We start from the raw sequence: 26,823 nt of genomic DNA on the forward strand, positions 1-26,823 counted from the left end.
ATTATCATTTGTTTATTTCCAAGGTTACTGCGATGGCTTGTAGCCTCTCCTCTCACAGTGCTGCAGTAGGAACTCCAACAGGCCGTGTCTTTTTTGTAGATCTTACAAATGTTGAAACTCCTAGAGTAATTCACCGAATTCTCCTTTCTGAGAACATGACTGTGCAGTTTTTGCGGTAAGTATGTAAAATTGGCAGAGCAAAGAAGGTGGTCTGATCCAGACTACTTGCAAGATTCTCAGAATTTTCAGACATGTGGTACCTTTAACATTTTGAATGTGTGTTGTGTTGCATCATGGTAAAATGTTACTAATGCAATATAGATGACATCTATTTACAATATGGCCAGTTATCACTCACCCATCTTACAAGAAAGAAGCGATTGAAAGTTCAGAAATATATAATTTACCTGAGGATATGATTACAAAACTGAGGTGGGGTTCCAGAGAACTGCATTTACAAAGTTGGGTGGATTGGGAAAAACATATTGGTTCCCTCTCCCCTTTTTAATCACCCCCATCAGTTTTCTTGCTCTGATTCATTCGGTCTTATTCATTCTAATTCTGCTCTCACTTTCTGATTTGCCCCTTTCCTGATGTCCTTACGGTTCTTTTTATTCTCCTTCATTCCCTTTTCCAGATGCTATAGATTATTTTAGGTTACAACTGCAATAAGGACTAGGATTAAGTACTGCTAACCGAAACAATCATAAAGTACAATGTCACATCACCTCATTGCTTACTGATGGAAATCCTAACATCCTCAGTTGCTGTTGTAACTGCCCCAGGATCAGGAGGGTCATTAAGCAGGAAGTGGGTGAATGTGGGAGTGCATAGGGACCATAGGTTAATGGCTATCACAAGTAGGTGCTAAAGAGTGCGAGCAGGCCAATGGCAGCTATGTGGATACCTGGATGGCTGTATGGAGCCCAGAAAGGCTGGTGGTACAATGGCTAGGCTGGCAGGAACCACATGTGAATTAGGGTTTGCAGGTAGGCATGTACTATGGAGTACAGGTGGGCAGAGGGGTGCTACAGAGTAGGAGATCACTGAGATCTCATACTCCTTGGGTAAAAAAATAGGAGCAACTTAATCTAATAATTTGCAATCTTGCCTGCTGGCTTCCTCATTGACCTTGCTTGTGGAAATCCAGAAGGGAAGGTTCAAGTGGCAATCACATAACCATGAAATGCTGCAGCCATTAAAAGTGAGAGCTACTGTAATTGCCTAACACTGAAATCACAATCACATGACCACAGAAGTGATGGGTGGAACGCCCACTTGGTGCAAAGTTTGCCTCCCAGTTGATAGCAGGGTAGTTAAATTCTCCCATTAGAACCTATTAGACCTATCTATTAGAACCACAATTTCTAACATGGCCTATTGCAGTACCTGAAAGGAATCGTGTTGGAGTATGCTGGTGCATGTGCTTACTAGTGCTAAATTGATCCCCCCCCCTAAAGTTTGTTCTTGGCCAAGTTCAAAATATATATACTGTAATTCCTTTGAAATAATAGGGATCCCATTATCCTGGTTGCTGATCAAGTGCTATCATCTTATTTACTCTTTTTCCCTCCTAAGGTATGAACAAACTGGCCAATTTCTCATAGCAGCTTCTACAGATGGAAATGTTTTTATTTTAAATGCTCTCCCATCAACATTGTTTAAAGTACTGGGATATATAGGTAATATACAGAAATTTATGGATGTCTTATTTCTTCTATGTATGTGGACAATATTTTTTCCTAGAACAAATGTTAGATGTCAAAACCCAAATATTTTATTTCAGAATGATCAGTTTTCTTAAATCAGTGAGAATATTGTGTGATCTTAATAATATATTTCTTTTTATAATCATCTATTGAGTCTGTAGGTTTTTGGTAAAATCCTAAACATATGCTTTAAAAAAAGTGGAGAAACATCTGTATTATAATATGAATAGGTGTAATAGCATGAATAGGTGCAACAAAGAATATCCACTGTAAGCAAGAAAGTAGATTGTTATAAATGAGAAACATTTTAAAAGGATAAGCATATAATTTGATTGTTTTTGATCAATATAGCAAGAAGAGGATTAGTGTTTGTATTTGCATTCATTAGACAGGAAAGGATAACAAGAGAGTAAGCATATATACAGGAAGAGTGGGGGCAAGAAAAAAATGAATCAAGCTCAGGACAATGCAAACTAACATTACTCAGTGAAGGTCATAAATGTGGCCATGGGTCACAAAGTTACTTTTTCATTACTTTTTCATACCACTGTAATTGTGAATTATAGTTGCCTAACATACTCACTACTTGTATATTTATATAAACAATTTCTAAAAATTTCAGTATAACGCTTAGTAAAAGGGGATGCAGTGACTCAAGATTACAAAATATCTGTAATACATTTCATATTACAGTTACTATCCTGGCAACTTATCAAAAGCTGGCAGGAGGGTAGTCTTTATGGGTAATATAGGCTGGGATGACGTTTCCCATGTTATCTTGCCATCAAGATGGAATGCTGAAAAGTCAAAATTGTGAAGCTACACTGACAGTATTCAAGAACTACAGGCTAGATTGGTAGCCCATGTGTTATAAGGCATATTATGTGTATTATTTTCTTAGAAATCAATAAATTTAGGGTCTATTCATTGGCTAGATAGGACACTAAATAAGTCTTGTATTCTAGTGCTCAATGATAAAGTAAGACAGGATATTAAAAATATATCTAATTTGTCTTTCCAAGGACTTCTAAACTATTTTAGCCCCCCAAAAAAGTGATAATCTATTTTGATGTTACATGTGGTTTGAATGTTGTCTTCTTTTCACTGTAGTGTTGTCTGGTGAGATTGTGGACATAACTTTACAGTATAATGAAGAAAATGAATTAACTGAAGTGATTGCACTTCTTTCTCCAACGGAGTTCAAAAGGGGAAGAGTGGAGATATTTACACTTCCTCTAAATATTATTTCAGGTAAGAATCAATCTAGTGCTGAGTTCTGTTATTTCAAAGTGCAGTCACCATTTGAAAGTAATATATGCTGACTTCAAAGTGTGAATAGATCCTTATGTTCTTAACATGTTTATAATGTCATTGTTCTATATATTTTTTTAAAATGCTAACAATGTTAATGTTAAGTTTTTATATGTTGTTTTATTGATCAATTATATTATATTGTATACCAGCCCCTCTTTGAGAGAGACAGCTGGTTTAAAAGTATGAAATATAAACAAACAAAGAAGCTATCATATACAAAATATTTTCAGAGGTTCAAAACCACTTTTTGAAGACAGGCCAAAAGGCCACGGAGCTGGGACTTCCTGATGAAGGGAAGGAAAAGCAGCCAAGGAGGAGAGGGAAAATCTTTTCCAAGCAAGGAGAAAGAAGGGAAGAGAAAGTAAACAAGAAAAAGACTGTTGTTCTGCTCAGCAAAGAAGAAAAGAGAAGCAGGATTTTGGCAGCTCTTAGTGGGGCGAGTTTTTTAGAGCGCCTGATTGATTTAGCCTTCGAGTTAGTATCGATTCCAAGTAATAGTCCCCACAATTTTCTTGGAAGGATTTTCAGAAATGGTTTCCCATTATCTACTTCCTAGTGCCTGACCTAGATTCATGCCTAATATGTGATCAGAACTCATGTTCTTCCAGTTTCTATCTTGATGCGTTAATCATTATACCAAACACTGTTTTCCTAGATTATCACCCTACTGATAATGATTTGAAATATGTATCAGCCCAATAATAATATTGATAAAATATTAATATTCTGGTAATAAAAAGCACTATTAACTTCATGTCAAGGTGAAATAGCTCTGTTTTGCAGCTGTGATTCGCAAGTCACTTTGTTTGTCAGATTTTTTTAAAATTAATAAGTGTGCGTTTAATATTGGAATACTCTTCATATGTATGAAATGGTTTAAGTGTTGTGCTCAAATTATGTTATGCCCCAAACTAATGAAAGAGTCTTGTGAAAATTTGACTTTGAAACCCTCAACATATACTTGTGGATTTTTTTTTATATTGTTGCATTCAAAAGGCCAATTACAAAAGTTAAATACAAATAATCCAAGATAATTACATACACATTTTGGGAGACCCAATTACATCTGGTATTTTTTTTTCTTAACAAATATTCTCTAAGAGAAAAAATATTACACAAAGTTATTTCTCCTTTTTATCTTTTTTAAATCTGCAGACAATGAAATGTGTATTACAGAAAGAGGGCTGTTGAAAGACAGTATTATTCAGAAGCATATGTATGAATTAGAGTTCCCACTACTTTCTCTGGTCAAGCGGAAGGATGAAACAGTACTTGCCTGTACTAGCCCCTCTTCCTACATCTGTAAATATCATCTTATTGAAAAAGTATGTCTTCCTTTTACAAGTAGACTTTAATTATGGGTCAAACTAAACAAAATGTATGCAAATGTATGCAATTCCTTTAAACACTTTTCTTGGAAATTGCACTTCTGGATTTTACAGTCCAAACCAGAATTGTAGAACAAATGGGAGAAAGTTTAAATCTATCTTCTGCTCCAATTTCCCAATAAAAATTATTTCCCCACTCTACCTACAACAGATATTTCCTGTTAGGATGTAAAATAGCATATTTAAAGGAAAGTGGTTTTGGGGGAGCAATTATTCAACATCTCTTGATCCCGGACATGCCTATCCATAAGTTGAGATGCTTTGATTGAACACAAAAATTCAGAGAGATTAAAAATGATAACACACTTAATATGTCATCTAACTTGGCCCCTGGCCTGTTATTTTTTTAAAGAATTAAATTTATTCAATACACTCTATTTATTCACAATATTATTAAACACTCATTTTCCTCTAGATTGGATTTTTGGATCTTAAAATGCTCCTATATAAATTAGCCTTTAGTTTCATTTTCCCAACTTTGTCCTTTAAAAATGGAGAGATTCTGGGAATGTTCATTTTGTGCAGCTGAAAAGTGCAGTGAGAAACTGCTATGCTTATAGAGGGCATTTGAGGAGAAAAGATCTTTTTGAATAAAAAGGCAGCTCATCAGACCAGGATTACTGCCACTGCTTTATGTAGCTCTGAGCTGTATATGAAATAAAAGACTGAATAAGTACTGGTAGATAATAAAAACTGAGAGAAGTATCAAATGGGGTAAAGTTGAACAAGAATTGAACTAGTATCAGGGCAGAAAAGCTGGGATTATGAGGAAATAAAGAATATTTCTGTGGATGGAATTTCAAGGGAGATGTGAAAGAAGAAAGAGGAGAAACTTCCTAACAGTGAGGACAATTAACCAGTGGGACAGCTTGCCTTCAGAAATCCATCATTCCATCACTGGAGGTTTTTAAGAAGAGTCTAGACACATATCTGAAACAGTTTAGTTTCTCCTGCTTGAGCTGGACTCGAAGACCTCCAAGGTCCCTTCCAACTCAATTTTATTCTAGGTTTATTGAAAGGATGTTTGGTTATATTGTATTAGTTTTCTTAATTTGACAGGAGCTACCTTCCATATTCCTATGACCACATCAGTTACTGTATATGGCATTGCTTTATAGCAGGTGGCTTTACAGCAGATGACATCAAAAGACCAACCAATCATGTCAGAGAAGAAGATACCAAGCAAACAGTTTGGACAAGCATTCCTGTGTTTGTCGCCTCATGACAAATGGCTAGCTTCAGCTGCAGAGAGTGGGCTATTGTTTATTCATAATGCCTCAACTCTGGTAATTGTCACAACTTAGTTTTCATTTAATCTGTGTTCCTTTGAGTCATCAAATGAATTTCTTTGGTGTTTAAGGTACATATTTACAAACAGTATTAAGAAAATGCACTCTGATGATTTCATTTTACCCGTTCTACTGTGACTGAAACATGCAACTGAACAACTGAAAAAATTGGAAGTTAGAAGGAATGAGTGATCTTTTTTATAGATGTCTCGGTTTGCATCTAGAACAATCAAAGGGACTGAATATTTTATATTCTGTTCTGCACAAGGTGCTTCAGCATATGATGGCTGATCATATCCATACATTCTTGAATTAAATTGACATTCTGGATGAAATGGAGTTTTAGACTTGGATTTTGCACTGAACTGCCTTGATAAATTTGTTGGATTAGTTTGGCCAAGTGAGAAACAAAAAAAATATGCATCCTGTTGATTCCACTTGGCAGTTTTCAATTCATCAAGCATGCTGTCCTAGTTGGTCAAAGCTAGACATGGATAGAATAGTGTTTTTGCTAATTATCTAGCTTTCCATCTCCAGAAAAAGTAAAGGTGAGGAATTTCTATAGGATTTTATGGCATTCATGTGGATTCTGCAAATTCCAATTTTATCTCCTTTGTGATTCTACATGAAACTGCTTAGTGATATCATTTTGGAAATTTAAAATGTCCATATGCTGATTCTCTCCAGTTCTATCTCTTTTTTTTTTTACCAGATCAAGGTAAGTCAGAGGAAGTCCTCAGTTTGTCCTATCTATATTAACAGACTGGATGAGAGCCAATAAATTAAAACTTAATACAGACAAGGAAGGTTTGCTGTTAGTAGACAAGATGGATAGTAGATGATGGGTGCTGCTCAATCTATTCCAGATGGTGCTATATTCTTCCCAAAAGACATCATACTGTATATACTCGAGTATAAGCCTAGTTTTTCAGCCCACTTTTTGGGCTGAAAAAAGCCGCCTCGGCTTATACTCGAGTCAGTGAAAAATTTGCCCGAAATGGAGGAGAAAAAGGGGCGGGGCCATGCCGCTGGGTGACACTCGTGAATGGCCCAGTGCCCCTGTGAGTTTCCCCTCCCTCTGTGTCAGTTTGCCGCGCAGCGCGCACCGCACCATCCCCCCTCCTCACGTTCTAATGTAATGCAGGGCTGTCTTACGATTCCCCTTCCTCCCCCTCCTGCCGCTCTGCAACGATGTCCCACCTCCTCCTTGTTATGGCAAGCAGCCACATAGCGATGTTCCACCTCCTCTGGTACAGTGATCCAATGATAGGAATCACTGTGCCGTGTGTCATAGGAGGCGGGACATCGCTCCCGCGGCTGCACGGGACATCATCATCACAGCGGGACATCAGCATCATGAGGTGAGTGAAGTATTTCATTGAATACACCGCTAGTTTACTGTTTTTCTTTGAAATAAATATTCAAAAACATTATTGGTATCTATTTTTATTTTTGAAATTTACCGGTAGCTGCTGCATTTCCCACCCTAGGCTTATACTCGAGTCAATAACTTTTCCAGTTTTTTGTGGTAAAATTAGGTGCCTCGGCTTATATTCGGGTCGGCCTATACTCGAGTATATACGGTAGTTTGATGTTGCTTTGGAGCCACTTCTGACATTACAGGCTCTAATGGCGTCAGTGATACAAAGCACTTTTTATTACTTTAGGGTGACACCACAGATGTTATTTTAAAAATAGCTTCACTACAGTAATACATGCACAGATGACTTCACTGTTAAATTATTGACATGAAGGATTGCCCCTAAATATGCTTCAGAAATTTTAATACAAAATAATATCAAGCAGACTGACTGTAACAGGGCAATTCGAAATCATACAAATTTTCTGGTGCCAATCCAAAGTGAGGATGTTAATTTATACTTTAATGGCTTGAGAACACAGTACAGTGTCTGAACAAGTGCCTTTCCCATTTGTTTCTGAACATATCCTAAGGTCATCTTTGGAGGACTTTAACTGGCTGCCCTCTTCTACTGAGGTACAGCAAATGTCTGCCTGAGAGCTCCCCCCAAATTTTAATGTCCTCCCACCAGGTATACTTACTCCTTTTTCAGTTCCAGGCAAAGTCATTTTTACTCTCAAATGCCTTTTAATGTACTGATTCTGCTTAAGTATTTAAACCTTTTGACTATTATTTTCATTGCTTATTTTGTATATTTTATACAATGCTTGAGTGTATGGTTTTATCAGTTGTTTTAATCAGTTGTTAAAATTGATCAAAAGATTAAGAGTTTTACACAGTTCAAAGTTCCATCTATCACCAGTTTATCTGTGTCTCTTAGTAGTGATCTTTATCTGTAAACTATGGAATTTTCTTTTTTTGAAATTGGACCATTTGATATATATTTATTAGAATTAGTAAATAAATATAAATCACATATTTGGGATATACTTTACAATTACAACATTTGCCAATACCTAAAATAGGACCAATGCTACTAAAACATTTTTAGTCTTCTCACATAGTTAAACTATATGCAACCTGCAAAAGTTTTCATTACATCTTTCCAGTCTTCTCACAATAAATTCCTTAGCCAGCAGATAAAACAGTAATTTTTTCTTAAATATCTTTCTTCAAGGATATTCTGACTTCTGAATACTGCCATTCATATAATGGACGAGGAATTAAATCATTGGCATTCTCATTGGATAGCCAAAATATACTTGTCACTGGAACCCAAGATGGAGCTCTTGTTTGTCTAAAATGGAAGTATGTACATATTGACGGATAAAAGGATGATATATTTTCAGCTGACTGCTGCTTTTCAAAAACATGGCTATTTGCCTTTATATATTGTGATTTGCATTAGACCAACTGATAGGATTATTTATCCCCCAACCCAATTGAGAGATGCTTTAATTTGATTAACTTGACAATATTTGACTAAATACTCACAATTTTCTGTAGAAATAACTACGTATGTGTTTATTCAAAATGTTTAAATGTTTAAATGTTTATTAACATTTGTAGGCCGCCCTTTTCCCTGAGGGGACTCAGGGCGGCTCACATAAAATCAGGAAGGGGGAATACAAACAATGACGTAGACACATATAATAAAAGTAATAAGCAACATTCATTCATCATTCGGGAGGGGCGGCTATCCTTGTCCCCAGGCCTGACGGGCTAGCCAGTTCTTAAGGGCTGTGCGGAAGGCCTGGATGTGGGATGCTGTCAAAAGGAACAAACAAAATTTGGCTGTGATGTGTCTGCTTCTGTATATATTAATATTACTAGAAGGATGAAAAAAAAAGAAAAAGTAGTATAGTATAGTACCAGTATATACTAGAACATTTAAGGGAAAAATGACCATTTCTACTCTTGTTTTGCATCTGCTCTGCAAAGTAGGGCTGTAATTCTACAATTACTGACCAAACTGTGGAAATATTTTATGAATAAAGCATAAAAGAGGTATATTTGTATTTAAGGTAAGTCGTCTGTCCTGAGAATAAGATATTCTAGGTTGCCCAAATTTCTTGTGAAAGTATATAGATACAGGTTGAAGTTCTTCAGGCAAGAAAGGAAATTTAAATCACTTTTATGATACTTAAAGTATATTCAGTGCTTGATGAAATCTGCAAGCATTAAATATTACAATAAAAATCTGTAAACCTATTGAACATTGGAAAATTTGCCAAACTGGGGAATCGGGTATATTCTTGTCTCCCACTAATAAATGCTTTCTTTTAAAAACAAAAAAGCTTCTTCTTTGTGAAGATAAACAAAGCATGGATTTGAAGTTCTTCTTAAGGATTCATAAGATTATTTTATAAATCATATTTGACCCATCTATTACGGATTGCTTAACAATCTTACCCACATTTTTTTCTTTGACTTTTTTTTTCTTTAATTCTTCTAGGAAGCTTGGGGAACGCAAAATGAAGGATGCAGTTGACTTTGGGACACAACTTCTAGTCAAACTTAACCACTCTATTTTCAGTGAAAACTCATTTATAAAAACTATGGAAGAATGGGCAATAACATCAAAACCCACATATAGCATATCATTTGAGACTAGTTCTCCACAGGTCTTATACTATTTAAATATATAGCAAATATAAACAATAGAATAAATATTGAGAAGATAAAAATGGGAGCTAGAATTAGATTAATTATTTGCTGTAAAATCTTTGTGATTGAATCTTATTTTTCTTTTTCATTTCATTAGTAATATAACTAGCTATGTAGACCTGTGATGTGTGGTCATTCACAGGGAATCATAACTATCAAGATGCCTGTCCTTACACCCTTGAATCAATGGCATACTTAATTCTGTAATAATTGATCAGTAAAATAATTCATTTAGATTAATTTAATTTGTGCTTTCCACCCTGAAATTAAATATATAGCAAAAACTTAAGAAACTGATACTAAACATAGTTGAAATATAGATTATATATCTATCTAAAACACAATACAATATGTTATTTAACTATATTGTAAATGAGCTCTTTTCATTCAAGTTACATGGAAAAGCAAGCATAGAAGTGACTGATGAAGATGAATACTATTTACTTACACAAGCAAAATCTGAGGAGACTTCATGGTTAGATCAGAAAGCAGAGAAGGTACGTTTGTAGTATAGTAAAATCTGAAGTATTATAGTAAGATGTAAAATGGACAGGTAGCAGTTTGTCTCTTTCTTTGTTTATTGTGGTTTTATTAAAATTGATAACTCATTGCCCTATGAAATTGACTATGAATAAAACCAAGCAACATAGGACACATGCTTACTTCTACATAAGCAATACATTCATTTACTACAGAATGCCATGATTGATTTAGCCATGGTATGTTGAAAAAGTCAGAATTAAGAAAAAGCAGAGTGTAGGAATATTTTATTTTTCCCAATCTAGTCCCTTCCATTATAGGTAGTCCTCTACTTATAACCACAGTTGAGCCCAAAATTTCTGTAGTTAAGCAAGACAGTGATTAGGTGAGTTTTGCCCTATTTTACCTTTCTTGCCAAAAAGATGCTTTTTCAAGAGAGAACTGGACTTTCTTGTTTTTCTTTGAAGATGTTCCTCATTCAAGAAGCTTCTTCAGCTTTGACTGGATGGTGAGGAATGAAAGGATCTAGTCAGAGCTAAAGAAGCTTCATGGATGAGAAGCGAAACATCTTCAAAGAAAAATCAGAAAGTCCAGTTGCCTCTTGAAAAAGTACCTTTGGGACAACCCATGACCTGGATGACTGAGAATCTCCATAGACATTTTCTTGCCATAGTTGTTAAATCACTGCAGTTGTTAAGTTAGTAAGACAATTGTTAAGTGAATCTGTTTTCCCCATTGACTTTGCTTGTCAGAAGATTGCAAAAGGTGATCACATGACCCTGGGACACTGCAATCATCATAAGTTTTCCAAGCATCTAAAATTTAACCACATGATCATGGGGATGCTGCAATGGTTGTAAGTATGAAAAATGGTGATAAGTCCCATTTTTCAATGCTGTTGTAACTTTCGTCACTAAATGAATTATTGTAAATTGAGATCTACTTGTACTGAGATATAGGCATTTTAGAAGGACTAGGAAAAGGAAGCAGTCAGTGGTTCCTAGTTCATTGCTAATTCCTTCTCTACAAATAAATAGTTTCTTGGATGAGGTACTAGATGTGTAAACTAGGTCTTTGTCTGAGTAAGTAGTCCAGTTGTTCCTTAGAATTTTTGCAGTCCAAACTAGAAATAGCACATAATTCTACATGAAATATGGAAGTTTATTTAAAGCTTGAACTTTTATAGATTAATGGATTAGAAGTGACTTGATCCGCTATTTTTCTCAGGTTTTGTACTATTTAATCTTAATATGGGAAAAAGAGCTAGTAGGGGATAGTGGTTGGTTGTGGTTGGTTTTTTTTTACTTTACAAAATATAGATTCTTGGATGAGAAGTGAAATGTCCTCAAAGAAAAAAAACAAGAAAGTCCAGTTGCCTCCTAAAAAAGCATCTTTGGGACAACCATGATGACTGAGAATCTCTATGGACTTTTACAAAATGTAGTTTTCCCATTTTAATGCAAGTATACCTTTTTTTGCTTTGTATGTCAAAAATTGCAGTGTTTCCATTCCTCTGTCTGTTGTGAAATTTCAGGCAATCAAGGATGAAACTGACCGTTTTGATGAAAAGAGAAAAGAACTAAAACATGGAATTAAAGTGCTTCGTAAAAAGGTGTGCATTGATAAATCCCCAGTCTGCTTCCAGAAGTGCTATAAGGACATTACTTTTATGTTTCTCATACTTACTTTCATAACATAGCTTATTTGATTGTGGTTTTTATACAGTCTTTAAATCCTTTGTTTTCCCTTTGCCATACAGCCATAACTTGCTTATGAGGGGTCCTTGGTGCTGTCTAAGTTTTCTCACAGATGTTTCAGTACCCAAACTAGGTAAAATCATCAGTTAATAACTTGCTTAGGATTCATATAGTGGGATTCCACAAGGATGTGGGTTGAATATAAATAGCCAAATTATTTACCTGAAAAGATAATAGGGACATTTTCCATGCATGTTGATATCTTTCATATTTAGTTGGGAAACATCTGTACCACTGCAGCTGTATATGAAGGTCAGTTGAGAGCAGATTAGCAAAAACTAATCACTCAGTTCACTCTGTGTTTTACTTTGGATTCCTGTACTGAGCAGTGTTTTGGACTCTGGCCTAAACCACCCGTTTCAATTTTATAATATTATAACTTTAAAAATGTAATTTTTAGAAAGGTGTTCTAACTAAACATTGTCATTTTTATTTGATACTTAATGTAAGATAGTAAAACAGCACACAAACTCATCTAATAACTATAGCTAAAGTTAACTTGCACCTAGTAACATCTGCAGAGAAAATGTCCTTTCAATCACCATGCATCAAATATGATGATCTGGTGTCTTTTTTCAGGAAAACAAATCATTTGATATCTTTTTAAATTGCAAAATCTCATGAGATTTTTCTATGATCTCACACCACAATGCCAGAACCTTGTGAAAGTTGGTGATATTTCAACCTTAAAAAAAACCTGTGTTAATAATATTGGTTGGAGAGACAGTGCACCATCTAGCTCTCATAGATAACATATCCTTATTTAGGCCTCAGGTGCTTATTTTCAGATGTATACTTAATTTCCTACATATTGGGAATTATATAATAATTGCAAAATAACTATTGCAGTCCTTCAAATTGACAGTTATTTTGAGACCACAGAAAATGATCTGTTTGTAAATCCAACTGCTGTGTGAAATAACTGCTTACTGTTTAGATTGGTTCTATGAATCTAAACTAGCAATCTTCATACTAGAGTCCCTTGTTCTTCGCAATGACTACGTCAGTTTTAATTCACAGTGCAAATGATTTCTTTGCACTTATACTATCAAATGATTACATATATATTTCTGGATTCAGAATTTCCATTACTTTCCTGATATGAAATGGATCTGTATTATTCTTGTGTTTAAAGATATAATGTGCTTTGTGTAGTTGCTGAAAAGGTAGTACCGGCACGGATAACTATATGGAAATGCAGTCTTTCAATTATTTGGAAAGATATTAGTCATACTCCTTGTCTCTTTATGATGTCCAATGGCGTTGCATTTCCACTCACATTAAACTTAGCATGGCTAGTGATTTGTTATTATTATTAAAACTTGCATGTTTGTAAATTATACTTCAAACACACAGTATATTAGGATAGACATAGATTCACCATTCTTTTACAAATACATCTTTTCCTCACTATTAATTTCTATCATTTCAAAAATAGATTCAAGAAATGATGTTCGAAAATTCAGTTGCACCTAAAATTGAGAAACTGGACCAACAGGAATTCAATCTGGATGTAGAGGAACAAGAGAAACAGCAAATACACAGTGCTTCAGAAGTGGAAAGGGTATGGTGAACTTGTTGGGGTTCAATTTACTTTTATTTGTCCTGAACAAATAAAAAGTTTGTATGGAGAATAAGAGGAATTCTAAAATGCTTAAAAGTCAATCAGAATTATACAGTATATATTATTCATTAGGGCTAGATTTACATATTTATAAAGATCACCATTCAAATAAATAAACAAATCAGAAGTTGGAATGGGCTTATCCTAAGGAACTGGTTTATTTATTTCTGCCTTCATTTTTGTATTTTCTTCTTCAGCTGTAGAATCTAAGAAAGGAAAATTATCCTTGTCACAATTGTACAATTTTTACTTTATTATATAAGTAACACAAGATTTACACATCTAAATTGGAATTGGAATTGGAATTTGCTTTATTTGTATGCCGCCCTTTTCCCTGAGGGGACTCAGGGCGGCTCACAATTCAAGGGAGGGGGAAAAACAAACAAATTACAGAACAAAAGACCATACACTACTAAAAACACAACAATCATACCATTAGGAGTGGGGCTGCAAGTCTTTAGCCCCAAGCCTGTCGGAACAGCCAGGTTTTAAGGGCTGTGCGGAAGGCCTGGAGGGTGGTGAGGGTACGAATCTCCACGGGGAGTTCGTTCCACAGGGTCGGAGCAGCCACAGAGAAGGCCCTCCTCCGAGTAGTCGCCAGTCGGCACTGGGCGGCTGATGGAATTCGGAGGAGGCCTAGTCTGTGGGATCTTATTGGTCTAGTGGAGGTAATTGGCAGCAGGCGGTCTCTCAAGTATCCAGATCCAATACCATGAAGGGCTTTGTAGGTGACAACTAGCACCTTGAAGCGAATCCGGAGATCAACAGGCAGCCAGTGCAGCTCGCGGAGGATAGGTGTTACGTGGGTGAAACGAGGCGTACCCACGATCGCTTGCGTGGCTGCATTCTGGGCAAGCTGAAGTCGCCGAATACTCTTCAAGGGCAGCCCCATGTAGAGCACGTTGCAGTACTCAAGCCTAGAGGTCACAAGGGCACGAGTGACTGTTGTGAGAGCCTCCCGGTTCAAGTAGGGGCGCAACTGGTGAACCAGACGAACCTGGGCAAATGCCCCCCTGGTCACAGCTGACAAATGGTGTTTAAAAGTCAGCTGTGGGTCCAGGAGGACTCCCAAGTTGCAGACCCTATCTGAGGGGTGTACAATTTGACCCCCCAGCCTGAGAGATGGAAAACTTGGCCAATTAGTGGGAGGGAAGCACAGCAGCCACTCGGTCTTATCTGGATTGAGAACAAGCTTGTTAACCCCCATCCAGTCCCTAACAGCCTCCAGGCCCTGGCTCATCACGTCCATCGCTTCATTGAGTTGGCACGGGGCGGACAGATACAACTGTGTATTGTCCGCATACTGGTGGTATTTTATCCCGTGCCGTCGAATGATCTCACCCAGCGGTTTCATGTAGATATTAAAGAGGAGGGGGGACAGGACCGAACCCTGTGGCACCCCATACGTTAGGGGCCTAGGGGTCGATCTCTGCCCTCCAACTAACACCGACTGCGACCTGTCCGAGAGGTAAGAGGAGAACCACCGTAAGACAGTGCCTCCCACCCCCACCTCCCGCAGTCGTCGCAGAAGGATACCATGGTCGATGGTATCGAAAGCCACAGAGAGGTCAAGGAGTACTAGGATGGAGGCATGACCTCCATCCCTGACTCTCCAGAGATCATTGGTCAACGCGACCAAAGCGGTTTCCGTGCTGTAGCCAGGCCTGAAGCCGGACTGGAAGGGATCTAGATAACTGGTTTCCTCCAAGGACCGTTGGAGCTGAAAGGCCACCATATTAATGTCACCGATATTAAGGAAAAGAGCTTTCTTTTACTTTATATACAGATTTTTCAAATTGATATTTTGTCTATCAACATAATTCAAGCAGCAAATGTTTAAATCTGGATGCTTTCTAAGATTTTTGTGATATATAAGATTTTGATTAATATTATATGTTGCATGATTTACATGAGTCCAGGGTTAACATGAGTGACATATAAACCAAATGGATTTTGCATCCTCATTTGTTTTCTGTTTTATGATAAAGGTGAGGAAGGATATAGAGATGGAAAATCTAGCCAATTGCTATTTACGTGAGATGATCAAAAAAGAGTGTTGGGATACCATGTTGGTTAAAGGACGTTCAATTAAGGTAATTTTTTTCCCTTTCTCACTTTTACTCTGCTTTAACTAAAAGTCAATCATTGCTTAAATTAATTAAATCTAGGAAAATACTGCAGGTAGTCCTTGGTTTAGCAGCTGTTTTAAGTTATGATGCTAAATATAGAGACTTACTGCTGTTCCTCAGCCTTTGCAGCACCCCTGTGGTCATTTACAGAGCCGAGGTGGCGCAGTGGTTAGGGTGCAGTACTGCAGGCCACTTCAGCTGACTGTTATCTGCAGTTCAGCGGTTCTAATCTCACCGGCTCAAGGTTGACTCAGCCTTCCATCCTTCCAAGGTGGGTGAAATGAGGACCCGGATTGTTGTTGGGGGCAATATGCTGACTCTGTAAACCGCTTAGAGAGGGCTGAAAGCCCTATGAAGCGGTATATAAGTCTAACTGCTATTGCTATTGCTATTTGATAATAATTTGTGTGCTTAGCAATAGGCTTAAAATTATGACAGTTGCAGCATCTCACAGCCATGTGACCACCATTGGCGACATTCACTGGTGGCTTCCAAACAGCAAATTTAATGGAAAGCCAGCAGATGGCGATCACATGACATTGCACCTAATGACCATGCAAGAATTGCCTAATGACCACAATGGAACTGCTGGAATTGTTATTGTAAGTCATTGCATTCACGTAATGATGTACTTTATAACTGATGGAATTTTAAGTCCCAAATACTGTTGTTAACTAATTACTTATAATTCATCCAAAACTATTACCCAATTATGAACAGCATCATGAAAGTAATTCATATGAGAGAACATCCTACTGTTTAGTAGAAGATGGCTTTAAAAAGAAAGAATCAGTTAATAGTAGAATAATACACCTCTAATAGTACAACATAAAGCTTTTGTAAGTTAGAACTATATTAAACATTGTATTTGGAAACAGCATGAGTTATACTTGCTTTTTTTTTCTTTCCAAAGACTTTCCATTCTTCTTGTGAAGTTCAGAATTATCCAATGAAAGGACGGAGCCCAGAAGAAAATCAAATGTTAGAAAGAATTTTGTATTTAAAGAAGATTGAATCAATAGATATGAAGGTAGAATCTTGTTTTTTTTTCCTAAGAAGGATAAATAATTTTCATTGTCAGGTTTACATTGTCTAATGATTCTTATATTCCAGTGTTTCTCTTAACTATTCCTATGCTGAAATGGTTCAGGTAGGTTATTCATCTAGAGCCTAGTTTATAAAAGATTTCATAGCTTTTAACGTACATTATTCACATAACAGAAAACACCCCCCAAAGATAAATATATAAGATAAATATATTTGACAAACATGGGTTTGTCAAAAACAAATCATGCCATACTAATCTTATTGCATTCTTTGACAAAGTGACAGAACTAGTGGACCAGAGGAATGCTATTGATATAATTTACTTGGACTTCAGTAAGGCATTTGACAAAGTAGACCATAACTTACTACTTGATAAAATAGAAAAATGTGGGTTAGAAAGCATCACCATCAGATGGATTTGTAACTGTCTGACCAACCTCAGTGTAGCCCTCAATGGAACTGCACCTACCTGGAGGGAGGTGCACAGTGGGGTATTCCAGGGCTCTATTTTAGACCCCAGTACTCTTCAACATATTCATCAATAATTTGGATAAGGGGATAGATGGGGAACTCATCAAATTTGCAGATAGAAATAGAAAATTAGAAAAATAGAAAAAAATAGAAAATTCTATTCTATTCTATTCTTCTAAACTTACAGTATTCCATTGTTTTGCCTTCTGGGTCTTGAAATACAACTTCTATTTCAGATAAATGTTTTCTGAAAAATTTACTATGGTTTATGATATTAACAATATTCTGATATATATAGTTACAACCCCTGGTATGCCCAAATATGGGAGGAAGATCACTACTTCCATTCTCTGTCCTTCGGTTCATCACAAGAGACCATCCAGACGGAAACCCAATATTTTTACTGTTGCCTTTTTGTTACATTTTGTTACAAGCCACAGAGTTCGACTCCTTATCAGCCAAGCCAGGGTAAAAAGCCAATAGTAAAAATATTGGGTTTCTGTCTGGATGGTCTCTTGTGACGAGCCGAAGGACAGAGAATGGAAGTAGTGATCTTCCTCCCATATTTGGGCATACTGGGGGTTGTAACTCTAAATAGATACCTTTCACCCTGGCTTGGCTGATAAGGAGTCGAACTCTGTGGCTTAGTAGTTAACACATCTGCCTAAGATGCAATACAGCACAGGTTCGATTCCCAGTAAGGGTATGGCTAACTGATGAGAGCTAAATAGCTTGAAATAGATCTATACTAGCTCCCTTTATTTATTTATCAGCACAAATACAACATGTGTGTGTGTGTGTGTGTGTGTGTGTGTATTACATATATTACATATATTACATATATATATATTTAGTGTCACAACCCCCTGGTATGCCCAAATATGAGAGGAAGCTCACTGCTTCCATTCTCGCTCTCTATATATATATTTCACTCAGCTTCGAAAGAAGATTGTGGAATTTGATGCCCAACCTTCAGGCATTAAAGAGGAAGGGGAAAAGACAGAAGAAGGAGAAGAAGAAAAAAAAATAGATGCTCTGGTTGGGAGTCTGAGCGCAACGTATGGTGGGAACACATCTCTTTTATATAACCAACTGGAACTGCACACTAGAGAGGAGAAAATAAGTCAAATTATATTGCTACGGGTAAGTTTGTCATATCTGTTTATTTATTCCACTATACATAGGCAGGATTGCTCTTGTAAAGTATTCTATATCTTATAGCAAGAATAACTGAGCAATAACTCAGGTAGTTATAAATTGGGTTTTACACAAATCATATTTAAGTGTTCTGGAATTTGTGTGTTGCCACGTTTGGATGTCCATGTCATGTTTTCAGGAGAGAAAGCTTCAACAATGAAATCAATGTAGAATCTTTAGAGACCAATGGTCAGAATTGCAAGCAGTTTTAAACTGAGGTCACTTAAGAAACTCAGTTATTTCACATGCAATATTACTATATACTATTTGCTTGTAATACTGCCATGATATCCTTGATACCTCAGGACATCATTTATAACATAAAGAGATCTTTCAATAAGGATTTTGATTCAGTCGCACGAATGAAAGAGCTGGAAATTGCACGTGTGAAAGAGAAGAACATAAGAATATCACAGATCTTTAACCAGCTTGATATTAAGGAAGAAATCTGGGTGCCAACTCTTACAGACAATGAGAAACCAGAGCGAGCACTGGTGGTTCAAGAATCAGAGGTCAGGTATTTGAGATCCCTAATGCTTCTCACTTGATAGAATGAATGTATATAGCAGCGATGGCGAACCTTTTTTGGCTTAGTGCGGAGTAGAGGGGGGTCCTGTGCGGGCTTGCCCTACCCATAATGCAATGCATGACCCCCCAGTGTGCATGCATGCATGAGAGGTGTTCCCCATTTTTCAATGCTTTTTTCACCCTCCTCAGGCTCCAGAGGCTTTATAGGGGCCTGGGGAGGGCAAAAACAGCCTCCCCTGCCCCCCCCCCGAGGCCCTCCGGAGGCTTCAGGGACCTTCAGGAGGCTTCCCTGAAGCCCCCAAAGGGCAAAAAATGACTCTCTGAGCAAACCAGAAGTCACTTTTTGCTTGTAGGGTAGTTTTTAGTCCTCCAGAGGCTTCAGGGAAGCCCCCTGAAGGTTCCTGAAGCCTCCGGAGGGGTTAAACAGACCCTCCGAGCAAACTGGAAGTCTGTTCCTGAACTTCCTGTTTGCCCATAGGGACGTTTTGCGCTCTGGAGGCTTCAGGGAAGCTCCTGAAGCCTCCAGAGAGCATCCGGGGGGCTCTTTTTGCCCACCCCAGGCTCCTATAAAGCCTCTGGAACCTGGGGAGGGCGAAAATGCCTTTAAAAAGGATGAATTCAGCTGACAGGGCAATGGCTTGCATGCCATTGACAAATGGCTCCACGTGCCACCTGTGGCACGCGTGCCATAGGTTCGCCATGCCGGGTGTATAGCAATGTTAATTGTCTATGGAGATTTTCAGTCATCCATGTCGTAGTTGTCCCAAAGTTGCTTTTTCAAAAGGCAACTGGGCTTGCTTGTTTGAAGATGTTTTACTTCTCATCCAAGAAGCTTCTTCGTCTCTCACAGTTGAAAAAGCTTCTTGGGTGACAAGTGAAATGTACAGAGCATAGGGTTGCCTGTTTTTGTTATGGCTTTTAATATTTTCTATCTTGATTTTTAATCTTATGAGATACTAGTTGTTTACTTAGCTAGAAAAGTTAAATCATTACACATTTATGTGGCTCAGATAAAAACTTATTAATAATTAAAACATTATTAAGATAGCGACAAACCTTTCTTTCCAATTACACTAATATATAATAGTCGTACCTCATGTATAAAAGTAATCTTTAAACCAGGATAACACAATTATTAACTTATTCTACAATCTTAAGTATGCTCTCTCATTGTAGAATTCCAGTATTTAAATCTTGTAGGGTACTCATGGCTTAAAAGAATCCATGTTTGTTATTAAGTAAAAATTTAAAGAAAATTGTACTGGGGAGCTTGTTAGGAAAAATGTGCATTACTTGCTTATAGAAGAAGCCAAACTTCATCTTTTGTTCCCACAGATTAAAGTAGAAAAGTACTTAACTCCAGTGCAGAAGGCAAAAAACAAAATCATGGCTCGGATTGAATATAAAAGACGACTTGCTGCCCAGGTAGCCTGATGTGACAGAGCCTTATTTTCCATGGTTTTTCTAGTTTGATCCTTTCTCTAATCTTTATCTGATCTTTTATTATGCCATTCTTCAGAGTGACAATGCAAGAGAACGTGGCCTTATGGACATGATGAATGGTGTCCTTGAAATAAAAAAGGAAGATATTTTGAAGATGGTGAGTTATGTTTGTATTAAATCATAAAGATTTCATGTGATTAACAACTAATGTAATGTATATTCATTATCAGTGTGTGTCCCCAAAGGTTATCTCTGATCAAAAGAGACGCAATTGAAAAATTTAGGTAGGACAATAGGCAGGCAAGGAGGAAGATAATAGAAAGAAGATTTACCTCAAAATGCATGTAAAAGACAAAGAATGAGGGAAAGATTGCTGAGTTTGCACACACAGAATTAAAAAAATAAAGAATTTCAGTATGCAGGCAACAGAATTATTAAACCATGCAATAAATATTAAATTTACAAGCATGTCATCCACAGGTGTCCACATATATTAGAGTACATGTTCTTATATACAAAATAATAAAAATAATACAATAAAATGAATGGATGAATAAAAAATAAGAATGTCAGCAAACATTCTGAATTATAAAGAGTAAAGGTCATAAAACACAGAACTTACAGAACTGAGGAAGTTATTCCCAATGGCTTAGGCAATAAGTGCAACCTACTCCCTCCAGACTAACAGTTAAAGCAATATGGACACTGTATGTTCTTAAGGTACCTTGAGAAGAACACAGCTGTGAATATCTTAACATTACCTCAATCCTGCATAATCCAAATGAAAAATTAACTGTTTGATTTGGTGATTTTTTTTTCTGATGCTGTAGAAATTCAGGCTAATTGCATAGTGGTAGGAACTGTACAGGGGAGAGGGTAATCATATAAACTACAACATTTTAAGAACTATAATCAACAGATGCATCTCTGGGAAAGAAAGGAATGGGGACACATGTCCACCACCACCACCATCACTATTCCTAAATCATCCATAGAATTTCAAAAGCTGCAATTGCCACATGTATTCATAGAAGTGTGCTAGCAGCACATATATCAGAAATATCCTGTGTTGAACTTGTAACAATCCTGAAGAACACAGCAACGTGTATATTATTACTTGCTTCCTCAGAAGAAGAAGCTGACTAACCTGCCCCTTAAGTATTGTCAGAGTCATAAGGGTGGACAGGCAACAATGTACTTCCAAAGTATCATTAGGACCAATTGTATCACAAAGTACATTATATGAGAGATTTCATGCTCTGATTCCATGACCCTGTCATAACAAATTGGAGTTTTCAAAATGCAAAGAACCCAAAATTTTAAAAGGTTACAAACATTTATTTTTAAAGTTATTTTAAACTTCAGCTGTTAAAAATTGGCTTTCTATAGAATTCAACAGATACCAAAGAGGGATTGGAAAGCATGTTATTCTCATATTACATAGAAGATGGATGCATTGTTGAATATCATTTGAAAATACATTCTGGAACTTAATTAAATCTTGTAGTTTTTGCAAATATTCAATGTCCACTGTTGTTTCTGAAATGCTTTCTTTGATATACTCAGGAAATTCCACCACCTCCATTTGTATCAAAAGAAGAAGCCCTTTGGAGTGAAGAAGAAAGAAAAATATATAAGGAGTATGAAAAAAAGGTTAAGGAACTGAATGAAGAAAGAGAAAAACATCGAAAGGTAAACAGATACAAAGAAAGATTATTAAGCTTCTCTTTCATTAAAGGGTGGAACATTTTTTATTAGGAAAGCCTTCCTGACTACTTTAAATCAAACATAGTGAAATATGACCAATTTAATCCTTTTCCAAATATTCCATTGCCACATTTAAAAAGAATTACATTTTATATTCAAAATGTTAAGTATATAGGAATGAGTAATATGTCTAAGCAAGAATGAGGCAGTCTTCACTTTCCCTCATAAGACAAAGATCATGTCAGTTTTCCTGTATTCAGTTTAATTTCTTTTTCTGCCATAGACAGAATTAGATGTCACCAACATGCCATCTTAGTTGTTTACTTTTATTATTTTCTAAGTGCTATTCTTTTATAATGTACAATTCACAAGAAACTAGCGGACCAATTATCTTAACAAATTAAATTTCCATTCAACTTAAATGACTAAGAAACTAAGAGTAGCTTTTCTCTAAGTTTTTCTTAATGTCATTAAATAGCAATAGCAATAGCAGTAGACTTATATACCGCTTCATAGGCCTTTCAGGCCTCTCTAAGCGGTTTACAGAGAGTCAGCATATTGCCCCCAACAATCTGGGTCCTCATTTTACCCACCTCGGAAGGATGGAAGGCTGATTCAACCCTGAGCCGGTGAGATTTGAACCGCTGACCTGCTGATCTAGCAGTAGCCTGCAGTGCTGCATTTAACCACTGCGCCACCTTGTAAAGTACATTTACAAACCTGAGTTTTGATGAAGGGACTTTTCTTTTATATTATTAATAGCTTGGTATTAATTCCGACCATATTAGGTCTTAATTATATGTAGTTTGTTTGGCTGGAATTAATGCATTATCTGAACTAAACCATAGTCATTGGACATCCATCAGTTCATCTTAGGTTGATATGCCAATCCAATTTCTTTAATTAAATCAGAAACTGATATATTTAAATCAGATTGCAACTATTGGGGATATTTGTTTATTTTTATTTCTATCCTGCCTTTATTATTTTTACAATTAACTCAAGAACATCTCTAACACATCTTTCTTCTCCTATTTTCCATACAACAACACTGTGAGGTGAATTGGGCTAAGAGAGGGTAATTAGCTCAAGGTCACCCAGCTAACTTTCATAGTTAAGGTGAGACTTGAACTCACAGTCTTCCACTTTCTAACCTGGTGTCTTAATCACTAGATCAAATTGGCTTTATATATTGGCTTTATTTTTATATAAAGCTTTTTCACATACTGGAAGAGAAAACAGGAGAGTTTACAAGGAAATTCTCAAAGAAATTAAAGCCACTGGAAAACTTTTTTTCTCAAAATATGTTTCATTAACTCTTTAACTGAGTGAAAATGAGCTGCTAAATAAATAGTTAAATTGGCAGCAAGTTAGATGGATGATTCCAATTCTCCTCTTTGTTTGCTCAGGACCTTTTCAGCTTCCTCTGATTATAGAGTGGTGAGAGATAGAAGCTGATGAATTTTTCAGTCATTCTGGCTCATAAACTTCACATCTGTAATTCTTTTTGGTCTTTTAATTTCCATATTTCCATCTTGCAAACATAATTGTCTAGGAAAAATATAAAAAGAGATTATTAGGATTGAAAAGGCATTTCTTATGTATTATTCTTACCTACCATTAAAATTGTCATATATAAAGACACTGCACCTTTTCTTTTCACAGATTCTAGAAACTGAACTGAAAAAGCTTCAGGGTTCAATTCAGGAAAATACTCAAGGATTTGATGAAATCCTGAACAGGCTCTTTGACAAAAAAGTCCACTGTGAAATGGTTATATACCAGGTGAGTTTGAATAATATTTATCATCCTTGCTTCCATATAAGCAGCACTTACTGTTTGTTCCCTTTTCAAACCTTTTACTAGGAAGAACTCAAAATAACTAACCTCCTCTTCTCACTGCTTTTGGATGAAGAGCTGACCTCAAGAGAAGTTGCACTCCATCACCACCTTAATAAAAAAAGGAAGGAAAAGGCAAGAACATGTGAGGCGTGGGGGGGGGGAGGGAGATGTTGAGAAAATATTTGTTTCTCATGACACCTGCCCTTTTAGAGTCAAAGTGGCCCATTCAGCAAATAATTATCTTATAAAATTCCCTCAACTTCTTGAAAATATCATCAATAATTCTTTATAAATATCCCTTACATTTCACAAAAGTTCACATATACTGGTTCACATACCACTGATAAAATAGGTTTTGCTTGTTTGTAGTTTTTCATGTGATTAAGAAAATGTCTTACATTTCTGAATGAGGGCAGGGACATGCTGAACTCAATAAAGCTAGTCGGGTGGGGGTGGGGATGTTTCCTGCATATAATCACCCGTCTAATTGTGCTAACGTGATTTAACATCTTATGTTCCAATGAAAGGCAATCATACCCAACTTGTTTATTTTGCTAGGCAATATCCAGTGAAGCAGTAAAGACAGCTAAAGCAGAAGTGGATGCTTTTAGAGAAGCCTACGACATATTAATTGCTGAAGACAAAGTAAGACTTTAAACTCTAGATCAGAGGTGGGTTCCTACCAGTTCACACCTATTTGGTAGAACCGGTTTGTCAAATCTACCAAACCGGTTAGAAGAGGTTCCACCAGTGGACCCGGAAAGCAGGCCACACTTACAGAAGAAGTTCCAAAATTTTTTGAAACCCATCACTGCTCTAGATCAATGTTTTTCAACCTTGGCAAATTGAAGATTTATGGACTTCAACTTCCAGAGTTCTTTAGCCACACATCTTCAAGCTGCCAAGGTTGAGAAGCACCAGTCTAGATTAACACAGCTTTTCATCTGAATCTGTGGCATTTAATATTACTGAATTATTGAAGTTTATTGAATTCGATTAATGGATTAGACTAAGCTAGACAATTAACAACTTCCAGTTTAATTTGGGATTGTTTATGTAGATATTTTATTTAAATATTGAAGTAATTGCTCATTATTAGTGGACATAATTGTTCTGACCCAGGCTTCCTTAAAAAGCAAGAAGCATAGTCTTGGTCCCAGCAAAAACCCTTTTATTTACACAATTGTGAATTCCATTCATTCACAGTCCGCAAGGCTTAGCAAACAGTCTTCAGAGGAATGTTTATCAACATGGACCTTATCTCATTTAGAGAGCTGCCAAATAACTAGTTTCCAAATGCAGGGCAAGGCAAAACTTGGCACAGAGTTTCTTATAATCACAAACAGCACTTTTCACTCTTGAAATGACCAAATGAACAAATTGTTTTCTGCAAAAGCCCACTCCCTGTTCGCTCTTTTGTTTTCTATGGGAGAGGCCTTTCACTTTCAGAGATGTGGCTTTACTCCTAAGTCAACCCTGCTTTCTTAGTTGTTCTTGTCTTTTTGCAGCTCTGTGCATGCGTACACTGGGAACAGGCTCCAGCTGTTCCTCTACCTCACTGCTGTCTAGCTCCCCCTCTGCCTCCGATGCAGAGCCCTTGACTGAGTTTTCCTCAGCCCCCAGGACTGGCCCATGTTCCTCCCCAACCTCCTTTCTGTCCGACTCTGCTGCCAGTTCCGCTGGCTGTTGGCAGGTCACAGCAATAATAGTCTTGGAGATTGTTTTGTCATAGCATGGATAAATAACCTACTTCATAAGCCAAAAGATCCAACTAGCAGTCATTTCTTTCTTTCTTTAAACCAGTGAGACATCACTATCATTATGGTTCTCTCTGTCTTCTTTCAAGGATCCAGTTCTAAGGGCAAGACAGCAGCATCTGTAAAGTAGGTTATATGGCAAAAAAAATCAAGATGTTGGTTAGGACTGCAATTGAATCTCTGCCCATTTTGTACTTATCATGATGTTGTCTACACATACAGGTTGATAGGACTTCAATCACACAAGTCCCATCTTGACTATTGTTTTGCCTACAAAAAAAATGCAGCCAACAAGTGCAACAGCATTAAGGGAGCTCAAAAATGAAGATAACATTTGTAACACTATAACTGAAGCCCTGACTTTTCTGTATGTGCATCAATGTTGCACAAAGCTACAAAGGGTCAGGGCTTTGATTAAGCTGGCTTGACCACACTTTCTCATTCAATTCTTTATGTATGCTGCTTATTTTGGAAAGATCTTGCCATGTCACCTTGAAGTCAACTAATACTTTGCAAAGTGAATATGACAATGAAATAAATTTCAACATTCCTTAATTTAAAGCTCATTTTCTGTAAATGTAATCATTATGTACAGCAGAACTGGAAATTGGTATAATAAACTCTGACACTTAGATAACTTCTGTTTTCCCCCTGACCAAAAGGTTATGGAACGTGGTTTTAGAAAGGAATTTTCAGATCTTCAAACTCATCATGTTGATCAACTATTCAAACTTTATAAACGTCGACCAAGGTAGAAAAATTTCATTAGTTCAATCATTTTCTGAAAATCTATGAATTTCCTCTTACAGACATAATCTTATAAGCAAAAAATGAAGTTGTATAGTATCTGAAAAAAACTGAAAATCGTTGAAGCTTATTAAATTAGTTCATTTTTCAATTCTAAGGGCATTTACATGACAAGAAAAATACCAATGAAGCAATCACTGTTAAATGAGATGAAGTGGCAGCCAGTTACTAGTGTTATCATTAAAGTCTCTCTTTCAGCCTGCCACACTCCTTTTTCTTTTACAACATATTTTTTAAATAAATTGAA

The 26,823-nt window shown here is 36.7% G+C and overlaps 1 protein-coding gene across 1 annotated transcript in view; it reads left to right on the forward strand.

The window, feature by feature from the left end:
- Positions 1 to 26,823, forward strand: part of CFAP43 (cilia and flagella associated protein 43) — a 65,402-nt gene that overhangs the window by 20,553 nt on the left and 18,026 nt on the right. The window contains exons 12-32 of the mRNA XM_032226040.1: positions 24 to 175; positions 1,579 to 1,682; positions 2,820 to 2,960; positions 4,179 to 4,352; positions 5,561 to 5,697; positions 8,298 to 8,428; positions 9,576 to 9,744; positions 10,165 to 10,284; positions 11,802 to 11,879; positions 13,463 to 13,588; positions 15,637 to 15,741; positions 16,691 to 16,807; positions 18,232 to 18,438; positions 18,798 to 19,004; positions 20,356 to 20,445; positions 20,540 to 20,620; positions 22,030 to 22,155; positions 23,836 to 23,955; positions 24,037 to 24,144; positions 24,571 to 24,657; positions 26,432 to 26,520. Of these exons, the coding sequence (XP_032081931.1) occupies positions 24 to 175; positions 1,579 to 1,682; positions 2,820 to 2,960; positions 4,179 to 4,352; positions 5,561 to 5,697; positions 8,298 to 8,428; positions 9,576 to 9,744; positions 10,165 to 10,284; positions 11,802 to 11,879; positions 13,463 to 13,588; positions 15,637 to 15,741; positions 16,691 to 16,807; positions 18,232 to 18,438; positions 18,798 to 19,004; positions 20,356 to 20,445; positions 20,540 to 20,620; positions 22,030 to 22,155; positions 23,836 to 23,955; positions 24,037 to 24,144; positions 24,571 to 24,657; positions 26,432 to 26,520 (2,669 nt within the window). The remainder of the gene's footprint in view (positions 1 to 23; positions 176 to 1,578; positions 1,683 to 2,819; positions 2,961 to 4,178; positions 4,353 to 5,560; positions 5,698 to 8,297; positions 8,429 to 9,575; positions 9,745 to 10,164; positions 10,285 to 11,801; positions 11,880 to 13,462; positions 13,589 to 15,636; positions 15,742 to 16,690; positions 16,808 to 18,231; positions 18,439 to 18,797; positions 19,005 to 20,355; positions 20,446 to 20,539; positions 20,621 to 22,029; positions 22,156 to 23,835; positions 23,956 to 24,036; positions 24,145 to 24,570; positions 24,658 to 26,431; positions 26,521 to 26,823) is intronic.

This window comes from Thamnophis elegans, chromosome 10 (assembly GCF_009769535.1).
Source record: "Thamnophis elegans isolate rThaEle1 chromosome 10, rThaEle1.pri, whole genome shotgun sequence".
Classification (NCBI taxonomy): Eukaryota; Metazoa; Chordata; class Lepidosauria; order Squamata; family Colubridae; genus Thamnophis; species Thamnophis elegans.